The sequence below is a fragment of the Eulemur rufifrons genome, chromosome 4, assembly GCF_041146395.1.
Source record: "Eulemur rufifrons isolate Redbay chromosome 4, OSU_ERuf_1, whole genome shotgun sequence".
In the NCBI taxonomy this organism is placed as follows: domain Eukaryota; kingdom Metazoa; phylum Chordata; class Mammalia; order Primates; family Lemuridae; genus Eulemur; species Eulemur rufifrons.
In genome coordinates this window covers 59381946-59397782 of record NC_090986.1, presented here as the reverse complement: position 1 = coordinate 59397782, position 15837 = coordinate 59381946, and the positions used below count along the sequence as shown (strand labels likewise).

The window sequence follows — 15837 nt, the reverse complement described above, 5'->3', positions numbered from 1 at the left end:
TGAAGCTAAAATTATTCAATTGGATTTGTTTTATTGTTCATAAATTGGAAATGTAAAAAGTTTTCAGTCTTATGTCAGTCCCCTAAACTTCAAAAGAAAGTTGACTGGTCTTTGAAACCCTACAGGCTGATAACCAGATTGTGGACATCTACATTCTGCTTTGGACTTGAACTCTTGGAATCCTTTTATGTTGCTTGCTTCTTAGCGGTTTTAGTTTGCCACTATCCTCAGATCAAATCTCTCTTTCCCATATCTGTTTAAAAACTTCAACAGTTTTTCATCTTTACAACTAACTTTAAAAGAATATTTGTTATAGCAAATATGATAAAGCAGGAAAGTATTAAGAGGCAAAATTATTTATAGAAAATGTGGCTGGCAATCCCAAGAGAATTAATTGATAAGTTATTGTAGAACCATCAAGAGGGTTAAATATATACAAACCAATTGTTTTTTTAATGAACAACAAGAAAAAAATACTGTTCACAGAAGTTGCCAAATCTGAGTCCCAGACAGGCAGTAGGTTTTATGCCCTCTCCTTGATGCTGAGCTATTTTGTTACCTACATCTATGCCATCAGCTCTCATTTTTTACTCTACCCTTTTGGACTCAACATGGTCCAAGGCACAGGGCAGGTAGGGAATAGATACGGTTGCGTATTATTGCCTGCATATCCGAGACATATTTTATCCTCTGGGGAGTCACCTCTCTCCAATGGAGTCAACCTTTTACACTCACCTGCAAAGCAATTTTAGCTGCTTGGAACCACCATATCTTAATCAGGAGTATTATTTTAGGGGCAAACTACTTGTTAATTCTGGGTAAACTAGCAAATAGCAATGGATCTCACTTCAAGGCACAGCTTGATTCGTTGTCTCAATGTCTTTAGGGCTTTCCTTTTAGAAAAAAAATAATGGGACAGTGCTTTCTCTCTATACATTAGTTAGGATCTAGCTGTGGCTGTATGTATAGAGACCCCATGGTTGTTTAAATAAGTTAGAAGTTTCTCATGTAAAAGTCCAATTTGTTATATCAACACCAATCTACAAAATCACCTGAGACCCAGGCTTTTCTGTCTTCCTGTTCTACTACCCTTAGGGTGTTACTCTGTTTCACTTGGTCCAAGGTGGTTCACCCTCATGTCCACATTCCCAGGCATCATAAAAGGAGGAAGGGGAAGGGGACAGCATGACCCTGCCCTGTCAGGAAGTTGTGCATATCACTTTTGGTCACATAATATTGGTCAGATCTTAACTACATGGTCATACCTGGCTGCAGGGGTGCCTGGGAGAGGTAGTCTTTATTCTGGGTCAATAGTATCTAGTTCAAACTCAGTGGTTCCTTCTTGCAGAATGTTGAGGAATGGTATTGGGATTTAAATAGCAATCTCTGCTACACCATCTGTCAGGCTTAGATTTTTATCACCTGACAGCCAAAATGATTGCCAGGACTCCCAAGACCCACATCATACCAACTTAGAAACCCCAGTGGAAAGAGGCAATATTTTCTGATATCTCTGGCAGAAAATTCTTAGAGGGCCTAGGCTTCTGAATAGCCAAGTCTAGTCACTTGTAACAGATAAAGTTGGGAAATGTTGAGGAAGACCAGTAGGTAGGTAAGGAAATAACCTCAATAAAGGTTATAGTTCCTATTGTGGCACATTCTACAAAGACAAAGTTCCAAAGGTGGGCATGTTCAGGACACAGCATGTATTTTGATGTGACCTGATCCTAGTATGGGAGGGGAAGTTTGGGATGAGAACAAGCTGGAGAAATTGTTAGGCATCAGATCTTGAAGGTCTTGTGTGCCATCAAGGAGTTTGGACTTTTTTTTTCCTTTTGTATACAGCATAAATTCATTGAGTTGTTGTTGTTATTGTTGTGTTTTTTTGTTTTGTTTTGAGACGGTGTCTTGCTCTGTCACCCAGGCTGGAGTACAATGGCCCGATCATAACTCACTGCATCGACCTCCAACTCATGGTCTCAAGTGATTCTCCCACCTCAGCTGGGAGCTTGCCACCACACCCGAGCTAATGTTCTTCATTTTTTTGTAGAGAGAGAGGGTCTCGCTGTATTTCTCAGGCTGGTCTCAAATTCCTGGCCCCAATTGTCCCTCCTGCCTCAGCCTCTCAAAGTGCTGGGATTACAGGTGTGAGCCACCATGCCCAGCAGAGAATTTTTAAATAGGGGCACGACATAATTGGATTTGTTTTATTGAGACCCTTCTGGATGTGTTAATAGTGCAAGACTGTGGGAGCAAGAACAATTAAAAGGATGTTATAATTCAGACAGTGACATGATGTGGTCCTCAATAAGGGGTAGTAGTTATGGGCTTGATGAGAAAGAAGCAAATGTAAGTGAGGTTACATTGATCTGCACCTATAATTGTCTGTTTGGAAGTAAGGGTGGTGTAAGGAGTTTGAGAAAGGAAGGACCAAAAACTATTCCACAAGTTTCTTATTTGGATGTTGTATTAGGATATAGGCCAAGCTTCCATACCAAAGAGGCCCTAAGACACAAGATAGAAACTCTTTTCTCTACCTTCAGTCCAGAAGTGAACAGCCAACTGTTGGCAGAGTAGTTCTGCCCTGCAACGTTGTGATGGGCCCAGGTTCTGTCATTGTTTTTCCTTCCAGCTCCTAGTGAGTTGTCTTTGTCCTCGTGGGCAAAGCACATTCACCAGAACTGTATCTGTGTGTCAGCTTGCCAAAAAGGGGAAAGAGGAGATGGAGGGCAAAAAAATTGCTTTTTAACACATTGACTGTTACACTAGAAAAAAAATTTTTTTTCCTTGGGGCCATGGTGTTTTATTACGAAAATAGAATAAAAACTTTGAATACTAAATGATCCTTTCCAATTTAATGAAATATTTATTATTTTTTATTGTTTTATGTGCTTGAGTTATATGCAACTTGAAAAATAATTCTTGCAGCTCCCAAGGTGAACAGATGTGTGAGTTACATATGCTTCACGAGGCCCCAGGCTCAAAACTAGCCTGAGTTAAATACAATTCACATGGCAGTTAATGTGTTAAGGGACTTTTACCTCACCTTTGCCATTTTTCTGTTGGGGAGAACTTAATCGTATCACCATACCCAGCTGCAAGGTCAACTGGGAAATACTGTCACTACAGGGTAGCTGTGTGCTTAGCCAAAACTCAGGGGACTCTATTACTAAATAGATGCTAATAAATGAATATATTTTAATACATACATATCCAGGCTTCCTATATTCAAATGCAGGCAATTCATACCACTATGCAGGCTTTATTGTTATGATGGTCATTTCAAATCTCCCTCCTTCTACAATAAATTCACAGCCACAAGTTAAATTCCATGTCATGCTGAATAATGACTTTTCACAAACAAATGCCCCTGAGTGCCTTTAACACACACACACACACACACACACACACTGCTCATATCTTTGCTATTAAGTCCTTTTCTCAGTCCACGTATTCCTACATATGGCAGAAATTAAGCCTCCAGAATGCCAGGGTTCTTTCCTTAAATCCCTAAACTCTTCCCAGCTCCCTGGCCTTGTCCTCTGGGAATCTACCAGTGTACACCTCTCACTTATCCCATACCCCAAAAGTTCTCACTGTTACTAAAAGAAAGAAGAGGAGAATGGACTAGGGCAATTAGCGGTCACAGTTGACTAAGTAGATAGTGCTGCCATTTAGTGAGTTTGGGAACACAGGAATCTGACTAGATTTGGAGACCTTACTAGATGCATTTGGTGTCTCCCATCACATCCCTTTGGCCCACCTCTGATGTAAGCTGCAGTGCTAACAAGTCATTTCACTCTGCTTTTCTGCCTCAGGGCTTTCACTGAAGGAGCATCCTCTAGGGCAATGTTCCTGCAAGCACAGCACAGGCATGCACGGGGAAGTTAATGCCCCCAGGGAAGTCCTTGAGCAGTGTAGGATGAGATTGGTAGATAAGTGCCTTGGCATCCTAACCTTAAAAAAGGGACAATTATGAAAGCATTCTAAGCAGGTCCTCAGAGAATTCCCTGCTGGGTTGAACCTCTGTCCCTCACAGCAGTAATCAGTTCAGTAACTCATTTTCCCTGTGTCACTCTCAGGATACGGTCAACCATGTCACATCACAGAAATTTAACTTGGCAGAAGAACATTGGGTGGTATTTTGCAAAAAAGTTTCAATTTGAACAATTGCTTGGGAGCAGAAGCCTGGTAAGGGGATTAGAACGAGTGAGACAAAGCTTTCCTTAGTCACAGCCAAATATGGGTTTACCCACCTCTAGCAGGCAAATTCGAGCCTCACAGCTCTTCTCCTGACGTGATAACAAAAAGAAAATTCATGTTTTTGTTATTTTCGTTTGGTTTTTAGTGGCAGGGTCTTACTCTGTTGCCCAGGCTGGAGTGCAGTGGCACAATCATAGCTTATTGCAGCCTCGAATTCCTGGGCTCAAGGGATACTCCTGCCTCAGCCTCACAAAGTATCTGGGACTACAAGCGCGCACCACTACACCAGCTAATTAAAAAAAAAATTTTTTTAAGAGACAGGGTCTCTCTATGTTGCCCAGGCTGGTCTCGAACTCCTGGCCTCAAGCAATCCTCCTGTCTTAGCCTCCTGTATCACTGGGATTATAGGTGTGAGCCAACACACCCAGCCATGTTTTTATTAAAAAAAAAAAAAAAGTCTTGCCAAAAGTGTTGAATCTGAATCTAATTAAGCCATTAGAACAAACATCTAGTTTACAGGAAAGACAGCAGCCAGAAGGATGAATTTAAAACAGCATGAAGAAGCAATCAGCCACATCTAGAAAGTGGTATATCCAACAGGACAACTGACACAATTTATCTTATCACCTGGTGAGATGTGAGAAAGTAGAATGGGCAGTACCTAGTGAGGGAGAGAACACGAAGGTTGTGGTTTTCATTGCTGTTGTTTTCATATTAGAGTCTTGAACACTTTACTAAGCTCAGGCAAAAAGCCACCAGAGCATAATGAAGGGCCTGGGCCCAGAAGCGCACGGGAAGGGAAAGGGATGGCATCCAACGCAGGATTACCCTGCAATAGGAGTCAGGACCCCTTTTCTTCCAGCACTGGAGGAAGAAGGGCAGGGTTGATGGAGAAGAGTTTCTAGGTATGGCTTTGGACTTCAGGGAGCTTATACTTCTGATGTTTTCCTTCTTTGAATTAGAATGCAAGGCTTTCTGCTGAAAGAAAGGGAGCCCATGGGGAAGGGTGTTTGAGGAGAGGGCAAACCAGCTAGCTGGTACGCTTCATGGCATGGCGCGTAGAGTCTGCTTCAACTGTCTAGCTCTCAGAACACCAAAGGGGCTTGAACGGAATGGAAAAAACATTCGAGATAGGAAGCTTTATTGTAAAATAGAACTGCTCAAATCCTAGATCTCAACAATATAAAATCTATTCATAAAAAGCTGTTTTTTACGTAATCTTTAAATTGCTTGAATTTCTGTATGTTGTTCTTAATTATAAGTTGATTCTTGATTTTTTTTTGTTAGTTAGAATCATCGAATATTAGAGCCCAGTTTTCCTACTTAAACCTAAAAAACTTTAATTTACCAAGGGTTGCACTGCTAGTTATTAATAAAACTGGAATTAGAACTGTGTTTCCTGGACAGGCGCGGTGGCTCACTCCTGTAATCCTGGCACTCTGGGAGGCCAAGGCTGGAGGATTGCTTGAGGTCAGGTGTTCCATACCAGCCTGAGCAAGAGCGAGATCCTGTCTCTACTAAAAAATAAAGAAATTTACTGGACAACTAAAAATATATAGAAAAAATTAGCCGGGCATGGTGGTGCATGCGTGCAGTTCCAGCTACTCAGGAGGCTGAGGCAGGAGGATCACTTGAGCCTAAGAGTTTGAGGTTGCTGTGAGCTAGGCTGACGCCACAGCACTCTAGCCTGGGCAACAGAGTGAGACTCTGTCTCCAAAAAAAAAAAAAAGAAGAAAGTAAAAAAACAGGGTGGGCACGGTGGCTCAAGCCTGTAATCCTATCACTCTGGGAGGCCGAGGTGGGAGGATCGCTCGAGGTCAGGAGTTCGTGACCAGCCTGAGCAAGAGCAAGACCCCGTCTCTACTAAAAATAGAAAGAAATTATCTGGACAACTAAAAATATATATAGAAAATATTAGCCGGGCATGGTGACGCATGCCTGTAGTCCCAGCTACTCAGGAGGCTGAGGCAGGAGGATCACTTGAGCCCAGGAGTTTGAGGTTGCTGTGAGCTAGGCTGACGCCACAGCACTCACTCTAGCCTGGGCAACAAAGCGAGAGTCTGTCTCACAAATAAAAAAAAAAAAAAGTAAAAAAACAACCCATACAATGGGAGAAAATATTTGCAAATCATGTCTCTCTTAAGAGACTTGTGCCCAGAATATGTAAAGAACTAATATAATGCAACAATAAAAAGACACATAACCCAATTGAAAAATCGAGAAAAGATTTGAACAGACATTTCTTCAAAGAAAATATACAAATGGTCAACGAGCACATGAAAACATGCTCAATACATTAGAGAAATGCAAATGAAAATCAAAAGCAAACAAACTGAAAACCAAAATAACAAGAGTTGGCAAAGATGTGGAAAAAACTGATAGGAATGTAAAATGGTACTTCTGCTTTGGAAAACAGTTTGCAGTTCTTCAGAAAGTTAAACAGAGTTGCCATTTGATCCAGCAATTCTCCTACTAGGTGTATACCCAAGAGAATTGAAGATGTGTACAAAAAAAAAAAAAAAACCTGGTACACAAATGTTCATAGCAGCATTATTCATAACTGACAAAAAGGAGAACAAAAGATCAATATCGATGCAATGGAATCTTATTTGTCCATAAAAAACAGATTTCTGATACATGCTATCACATGGATGAACCTTGAACATATGTTAATTGAAAGAAGCCAGAAACGGGACACATATTTTATGATTTCATTTATATGAAATATAAATAGGCAAGTCCATAGAGACAGAGAGTAGATTAGTGATTGCCTGGGTTGGGGAGAGGTTATATGGGGGGTTAGATGGGAATGCCAAATAACTGCTAATAGACATGGGGTTTCTTTTAGGGGTGACGAAAATGTTTTGGAATTAGTGATGGTTTTTGCACAACTATCTGAATACTTTAGCTATCTAAATAGTTTTTAAATTGTGAGTATACTGAAAACCACTGAGCTGTAAACTTTAAAAAAAATATATCCTGGTATTTTATTTTATTATTTTATTATTTTCAGAATATGGTACACACGTTTTGGTTACATAATTTGCTTTTGTACAGTTTGAGTCAAAGTTATAAGTGTGCCCATCACCCAGTTAATGTGCATTGTACCGTTAGGTGTGAATTTACCCATCCCCTCCTCCCTCCTCCCTTCTACTTGATTTCCCTTGAGTTTTACTTCCATATGTGCACAGTACACTTTAAAAATATAAAGTCTATGGTTCGTGAATTATTTCTCAATAAAATTGTTATTTAAAAAAATAGTTCATTTCCTTATCATTTCTGAAGTATTCCTAGTACGCTGTTTAACCATTTACCCACTGAAGGACATTTGGGTTTTATTCAGTTTTTGTCTATTATGAATAAAGCTGCAATGAAACAATACTTGTTTTTAAAACACACAAACTCTCTTTTTCTTTTTCTTTTTCCTTTTCTTTTCTTTTTTTTTGGAGGGGGGAACAGAGTCTCACTCTGTTGCCCTGAGTAGAGTGCCGTGGCGTCAGCCTAGCTCACAGCAACCTGGGATCAAGCAATCTTCCTGCCTCAGCCTCCCCAGTAGCTGTGACTACAGGCATACGCCACCACACCCGGCCAATTTTCCTATTTTTAGTAGAGATGGGATCTTGCTGTTGCTCAGGGTGGTCTTGAACTCTTGACCTCAAGCAATCCTCCTGCCTCAGCCTCCCAGAGTGCTAGGATTACAGGCGTGAGCTGCCATGCCTGTTCACAACTCTCATTTTCATTTTCAATTCACCTAATTCAAGGGAAATTCTGAGAATTGTAATGTTAAACTCTTCCAGCAAAAAAAAAAAAATGATAATAATGTTTCATTAGCAGTTGTGTTTCTTCCCTTAAATTGTTTTTATTAATAAAGACTGTAAGACTCCATTCTTTATTCCTTCACTTTGCTAAACCTCATGTGGCCTTAAAGGCAAGATGTATGATAAGACTGGCTGCTTCTTTGTATCCTACGCTAGAGCAGCCCTTCTCTGCTCGTCCGGTGTCAGGGCCTCTTGCTTTCTTCACTATAGAGCTTTTCTCACATGCTGAGATTATTCTGTTTATCAATTTTCTTTTTACTCTTTATTATCTGTCTTCTCCATGAGAATTTGCACCCCATTATGGGAGGGACCACATCTATCTTTTTCACCAGTTTCTAGCCTTACTACCAGAAATGGAGTCCGTGCTCCTGAAAGAAGAAAGAAAGAAATGTGTTTGGTGTTGGTTTGAATTTATATGACAAACACCTGCATTTATAGCTCTCCTCATTGAGTGAGTTCTCCAGCTTTGAGGGAGAGCTATTAATATTATTGCACCTTTTTTTCTGGTTGTTATAGCAACTCACTGGCCTCCAGAGCTACAAGTTAATTCTGATGCAATTATTTTCCCAGACGACCAAACAGTATTTTCAGTTATGATATAATGATGCTATTATAAATCACATTTCTCACACTATAGAGGGGCATTGAGAGGTTTTCTCTTCATCTTTTACAAAGATGGCAGAGAATCAGAAAGGCAAAAAATCTGTTCAAACCAATTAAAAAAACAAAGCAGTATGACACACGGTCCACTCCCAACTCTCTCATATTTCCTCCAAGTTCTCCAACCTTTCCACAGGCACCTGTGAATTCAACTGGGTTTTCTGTCCAAGTTATCAGGGGAGTTTTGAAACTTAATTGCTACAAAACAAAGAACTCTGAAGAACTCCTTTACAGTCTAGTCTAACTATTTCCTCTTTTTCTTTTCATTGCCTGTTGCTTAAATTTCCTGTTAAACTAGCAAATGATAATAATCCTACAAAAATTGAGATTAGCTCTGAAAAGTTCCAATATAAGGTACTCTCTGTCCCCTCACATTGTAGGGATAGGAACTGAGAAGAGTTGTATCCCATGGGATTAATCATTATAAAAAATAAAACAAGGTTTATCTGGGTCATTTAACCAGCCATGGATGTAGTTGAAAAGGCAGAGTCTATTTTATAAAACAGTAGACACCCTAAGGGAATTTTACTTGTATATTATGTTGCATTTTCTCTTCTGTAGGTTCTGTTCACAAGTACTAGAAAGAGTCATGTTCCACAGTGTATCTTGGAATATACCAGTTCCAAGGTATATCCAATTATAAATACCTCACTACACCTCCCTCTGTGCTGTTCTGAATGCTTTTCTCATACATAGAGTTGAAATACCCACCAGTAAACAGACTCATAACTTTATCTTAAAAAAGGTTATATTCAATAGGCTTACCTCCCGGGCTTTGACATTATAAAAGCAGTATTCACTCAATATATTCGGCCGTCTTCAAAAATATACAATAGGGATGCTGTCAAGAAGACAAAGATAAAGATAAAGATAAACAGGAACATTATAGAGAGTACTATCAAGATTGCAGATTTTCAGCTGGGCATGATCGTATGTACCTATAATTTCAGCTGCTTGGGAGACTGAGGTGGAAGGATTGCTTGAGCCTAAAGTTCAAGGCCAGCCTGGGCAATATAGTGAGATCCCATGTTTAAGAAAAAGAATTGCAGATTTTGGTAGCATAACTCCTGGGATATTTTGGTTTACGTATTTGTAAGAACTTCATTTGTAGATGGAGAGGCAAGATGGCGGATGAGAAACACCACCAGCCAGAGTGTCTCTGCAAGGAAAGATTTTAGATGAAAGTGAAAAAAAAAAAAACCAGGCAGAAAAACATAGATCGGATGACGGGCAGAGGGAATGGTGCCTGAACCTACAGGAGACTCCATGGGAAGAGGTTGTGGAGCAGAACTGTAAAGACAAAGGCATCGGCAGGGTCTAAACCCAGAGAGGCTTGGAGACCAGCCACAAGGGTAGGTGGAGCAGTTAAATTTCCCCTCCCTTGCATCTCAGACTGCTGGTGGGTTCCTGAGCTGCTGGAGAGACCTCCGGACACCAGCCCAGAGACAGATGCCACCAGTGAGTGGTGAGCCTCTTGCGGATAGGGCACCAAGCTCCCAGCTCCCTTGGGGCACATTCTGCCCCACAGATCCTCCCAGCCAATAGGCAGGCGCCATACTGCTTCATTTTCCCCTTCGCCTTCCCTACCTGCGCCTCCGAGAGAGACAATTTAGCATCCACAGGGAAGGGGACCTTTCCTTTTGGGGCCCTGCAGCGGATTGAGGGGTACTTGGATTGTTAGCTCCCTACCCACTGGCCCTCCCTGGTGCCGCTTGCCTGGTGACTCCAGCAGATACAGACATTGATCCAACATGGGCACCCCGTGGGTGACTTGAGACCAGCATTCTTCTCGTTGGCAGGGTCAGGGATTGATCTCTGGGCCAGGGGACAGGCCTTCGGGCCAGATCCTGTACACCCAGGTCTCAATTGCATTGCCTGGGGGCACAGAAGGGATATTTGTGAACTAGTCTACTGAGGTGTGTGTGCCTTGAGGGGCAGATCAGACTGGGTCCTAGCTGCAGCGGGCTTGAGGGGCAACCCTCCCCCTACGGGAAGGCCGAGCTCCCAGCTCAGGCCGAGATTGTGGGAAGGGAACCTTCCAGCTTACATCATAGTCAGGAGAGCTCCATTGGCTAGAGGGCCTGCCTGCCCAGATAGGGGAGGGTGGAAAGGAGCAAGGCCTGCCCCGAACTGCGGGTCTCAGACAGCCCCACCTCCACACCTACCTCCATAAGCAGACTTTTTGGGTGAGTGGGGCCATTTCAGCCCCTCCCTGGCAGCTTTGCCCAGAAGCAGAGAACAGACCTTGACCCCTGCTAACAGCAATTGTGGAGCTTTTAGGCAGGTTCACCCAACCCAGCCCCACCCAGGCTCACTCCCCGACCTGCCCCTGCTGAGGTGGAGAATGAGGACACACCTTGAAGTCCAAAGGCCCCACCCACCTACAGTGCCTCTCCAGAGGAATGACAGCTGGTTACAGGACCCAAAAACAACACTACAGCCTGCTTCTCCCAGCAAGTGCCATCTGCTGACGGGGAGGTCAATTTTCGTGCCCCTTTACTCCACTTACTGACTCATCACACAGGCCGTGGTCAAATCTCACCCACAAACACCACCTACTGGCTCAGAGACTAAACTGGGCGTGTCATTATCTAAACAAAAATCCAAAGTATTTGACCAGAGAAGAGTTGGCTCTCATCCTTGCCCCATCTGGATATGTTGACCAGGATTGTGTTTCTGGCAAGTGGGGCAAGTTGACGTTGCCAGCAGGGCATCCCCAACAATATTTGTGATAGAGAGCTTAGAGATTTTCCTTGCCACAATGTGCAATCTTATGGAGGCTGAGGATTAAATTTTGGGACCAAGGAGAAACCAAGCATGTGTCTGGGTTCTTCTACAAAGAAGGTGATATCAAGGTCTTTGAGAAGAGTTTTGGTGATGTCAGAACGAGGAAGTGTTAAAGACTGTGCTGGTGATACACTCATAAGGTTGTCCTTCAGAGGAGAGGGCAGGAAGAGTAGCTAGATTGAGGTTTTCAGTGGTGGATAACGAAGTGAGACTCCCCTTCTATGAAATCTTACCATTGGTAAGATTTCATAGAAGGGGAGTCTGGAAGCAGAAAGGTGTTGGGTATTCTCAGTGAGTCATAAGGAATGAACTGCATGGGATATGAAAAGGTTGAGTGGATGATGTAAAACTAAGTCAGCTCTGATGGTAGCAGCAACTTTACACAAAAAAGGGGGGAAATGCCTGAGCCACTGTGTCTAAAAGGAAGCTAAAGTACTCACCAGGCCTCTGGCTTCCATTGTTTTGGGGTGAGGATCTGTAAAGCATGTGTTTCTTTTCTGTGTATAAAAAGAGAAAGAGATATTGAATAACTGGGGAGTCCAAGAGTGGGAGAAGAGGCTAGAGAGGGATATCAGGTTTTGAAATGCAGACGTGGAAAGTCCCAGTCATGGGGTTGGATGTGGTTTCCTCAGTCATGGTGAATAAGGAGAGGCAATAGTGAAAAAGCTAGAGCTCTAATTTCAGCAATAGCCAACCAATCCTAGAAACCCTCAGAGTTGTCTTTTGGTCTCAGAAAGAGGAAAACTGATGATGTTGTCTATACATTTAGGGGATAAAGTCTTCCCTTCATGAGAGTTATCACTTCCTAGACAGTGGACAAAACCACAGACAGTAAAAATATTTAATATCAATTCTAACAAACACATACACTAATGCAGGATGTTAGTAATAGAGGAAACTGTGAAGAGGGGAGAGAAGTATATGGGAGTTCCTTGTGTTTTCTGCTCAATTTTCCTGTAAAGCTAAAACTGACCTAAAAATAAAATCTATTTATTTAAAAAACAAAACAAAACAACCCCGGAAAACAGAAAGAAATGGCTACAGAGACTTGCAGGGTTGGGTTTTTAATTTTTTTTTTTAACAGGCTCATGATTTCAAATTAGCGGTGCTTCACTTTTTATAAATGCTAGGAGGAAAACTAAAACTTATTGAACATTTATGCTCTAAGTACTACGTAAATACTTGATAATTCTACAAACCAACAAATATTTATTAAGAGCCTCCTATATGCAATGCCATTTAACTCATTTAATTTTCACACAATCCTATGAAATACTTTTATTCACATTTTACAAAAGAAGAAACAGTTCGAAGAGAAAAGTCAAACAATACATACTAGAACCAGGCGACTAACCTAGATCCCAAAGCCAAAGTTCTAAACCGTAAAATCATATCCAGGAGAATTGGCGCTAACAGCGACACTTAAAACAATGAACAGCAGAGGAAGCTTGCGATACTATAAGAACTGCTATTCCCAGCATGCAAAGCGGCGTCGTTCCATCCGCCACTGCCTGCGAGTTGAGGGGTCCCAGCATGCATCAAGGCGCGAAAGGCAATCTGGGAGTGGTAGTACTCCTGGATGCCTAGCGGTTTCGCTCGTGCAGCATTGGCGGTTCTCTGGGCTCCAGGAAGCGGGTCCAGTGAGGGCGAACTGAGGCAGAGAAAGGGCGCGGAAATGCAAATGGGTGAGTCAGGCACTGTTTCTACTCGATAACGGGAGGCGGCACCGCGGCATAGGGCTGAATTAAGTGCGGCCCCTGCGTCAGTGAGGGAAGGGTGAGGTAGCCAGAGCCGGGTCCCTGCCGCGGTCTCGCCCTCAGCGTCCCGCCGCCATCTCCACCATGCAGTCCCGGGAAGACGCTCCGCGCCCTCGCCGCCTCGCCAGCCCCGCAGTTTCGGCCTTTTTCACGGGCCCAGAAGAATTAAAGGACACGGCCCATTCTGCAGCCTTGCTGGCACAGCTCAAGTCCTTCTACGACGCGCGGCTGCTGTGTGATGTGACCATCGAGGTGGTGACGCCTGGCAGCGGGCCTGGCACAGGTCGCCTCTTTTCCTGCAATCGCAACGTGCTGGCAGCCGCGTGCCCCTACTTCAAGAGCATGTTCACGGGCGGCATGTATGAGAGCCAGCAGGCGAATGTGACCATGCACGATGTGGACGCCGAGACCTTCGAGGTGTTGGTCGACTACTGCTACACAGGTCGTGTGTCCCTGAGTGAGGCCAACGTGCAGCGCCTGTACGCAGCCTCCGACATGTTACAGCTGGAGTATGTGCGGGAAGCCTGTGCCTCCTTCTTGGCCCGCCGTCTTGACCTGGCCAACTGCACTGCCATCCTCAAATTCGCTGACGCCTTTGACCATCACAAGCTACGCTCTCAGGCCCAGTCTTTTATTGCTCACAACTTCAAGCATCTAAGCCAGATGGATTTAATTCGGGAGGAAACTCTAGCAGATCTGACCCTGGCCCAGCTGCTGGCTGTCCTATGCCTGGATAGTCTGAACATAGAGAGTGAACAGACAGTGTGCCATGTGGCCGTGCAGTGGCTGGAGGCAGCTCCCAAAGAGCGGGGTCCCAGTGCTGCAGAAGTGTTCAAGTGTGTCCGCTGGACACACTTCACTGAAAATGATCAGGACTACCTGCAAGGGCTGCTGACCAAGCCCATTGTGATGAAGTACTGCCCGGACATTATTGAAGGGGCCCTTCAGATGCGCTATGGTGACATGTACAAGTCTCTGGTGCCAAAACCAAACAGCAGCAGCAGCTGTGTTGTATCTGCAGCAGGAAATCCACCCCAGAGGCTGGGTATGTGTGCCAAGAAGATGGTGATCTTCTTTGGACGCCCCAGAGATCTATTTCTCTGCTGTGACCCATACTCCGGGGATATTTACAAAGTGCCCTCACCTTTGACCTCCCTTGCTCACCACACTAGGACTGTCACTACCTTGGCTGTATGTATCTCTCCAGACCATGACATCTATCTAGCAGCCCAGCCCGGAAAAGACCTCTGGGTGTATAAACCAGCCCAGAATTGTTGGCAGCAGCTTGCAGACCGCTTGCTGTGTCGTGAGGGCATGGATATGGCATACCTCAATGGCTACATTTACATTTTGGGTGGGCAAGACCCTATTACTGAAGTTAAACTGAAGGAAGTGGAATGCTATAGTGTTCAGAGGAACCAGTGGGCATTAGTGGCTCCGCTACCCCATTCTTTTATATCCTTTAACCTAATGGTAATTCAGAACTATCTCTATGTTCTCAACAGTAGGCGTATGCTCTGTTATGATCCTAGCCATAATATGTGGCTGAAGTGTGTTTCTCTGAAGCCACGTTATTTTGAGGAAGCTTGTGTCTTCAATGATGAGATCTACTGTATCTGTAAGATCCCAGTCATGAAGGTCTACAACCCAGTCAGGGGAGAATGGAGGCGGATTAATAATGTTCCCGTGGTGTCAGATATTAACAATTGCCGGATTATCAATCATGGCCAAAAGTTGTTGTTCATCACCTCACGCACCCGACGATGGAACAAGAACCAGGTGACCGTGTATGAATATGATGTTAGGGGAGACCAATGGATTAATATAGATACCACATTAGGCGTCTTGCAGTTTGACTCTAACTTTTTTTGTCTCTCGGCTCATGTTTATCCTTCCTGCCTTGAACCTGGTCAGAGTTTTCTCACTGAAGAAGGTGATATATGGAGTGGATTGGACAGTGAGTCAGAAAGTATAACTTCTTTTTCTGATGATGATTTTTGGACGAACATAGCACTTTAGTGAAATGCACAGGATTAGTGAAATGCACAGGATTAGCAAAATGGACAGGATCACAGGGTTTGTTGTAACTAAACTGAATCACTAAATTGTCTTCACTGCTATGGGAAATACCTTAAAGAGAAATCCTTTCTGTTCCTGAGCAGAGTGAGGGAGTTTATTGCTGCAGGTTTGGTTTTAACACTCCAAAGAAATAAAACTAATGATTTTTTGTGCTAAAAGTCCAATATTGATTTGATTATTTTATGTTCATTTTGTTACACTAATTTAGTCTTCTAATAAGTTTTATATTGTTTACTGCCACAAGCACTGTGACCTTAAAATTTTAATTTTTATAATAGAAAAGTGATTGGATAGGAATTTCTATATAAATATGATTTGAAAGCATATATTTTCCTTTAGAACATTAGGGAACAGATGATGTTGCATACCATTCCCTCCATATCTGAGACATATTGAAACAACCTGGTCATCTCTATCCAATGGAATAAACCTTTTACATTCTCACCTCCAAAGTTAAAATTGCTGATTGGACCTAATATTATATATCTGTCTCATCAGGAATACTTCTTGGGGGAAAACTAATCCTTAATTCT

General features: G+C 42.9%; 1 protein-coding gene across 1 annotated transcript; it reads left to right on the top strand.

Moving 5' to 3' along the window:
* The first annotated feature begins 13119 nt into the window (after window positions 1-13119).
* On the top strand, window positions 13120-15244 carry LOC138382459 (kelch repeat and BTB domain-containing protein 6-like). Its single transcript, XM_069466946.1, has one exon. The coding sequence runs from the start codon at window positions 13310-13312 to the stop codon at window positions 15242-15244; it is 1935 nt and encodes a 644-aa protein (XP_069323047.1). The 5' UTR covers window positions 13120-13309.
* Window positions 15245-15837: the final 593 nt, after the last annotated feature.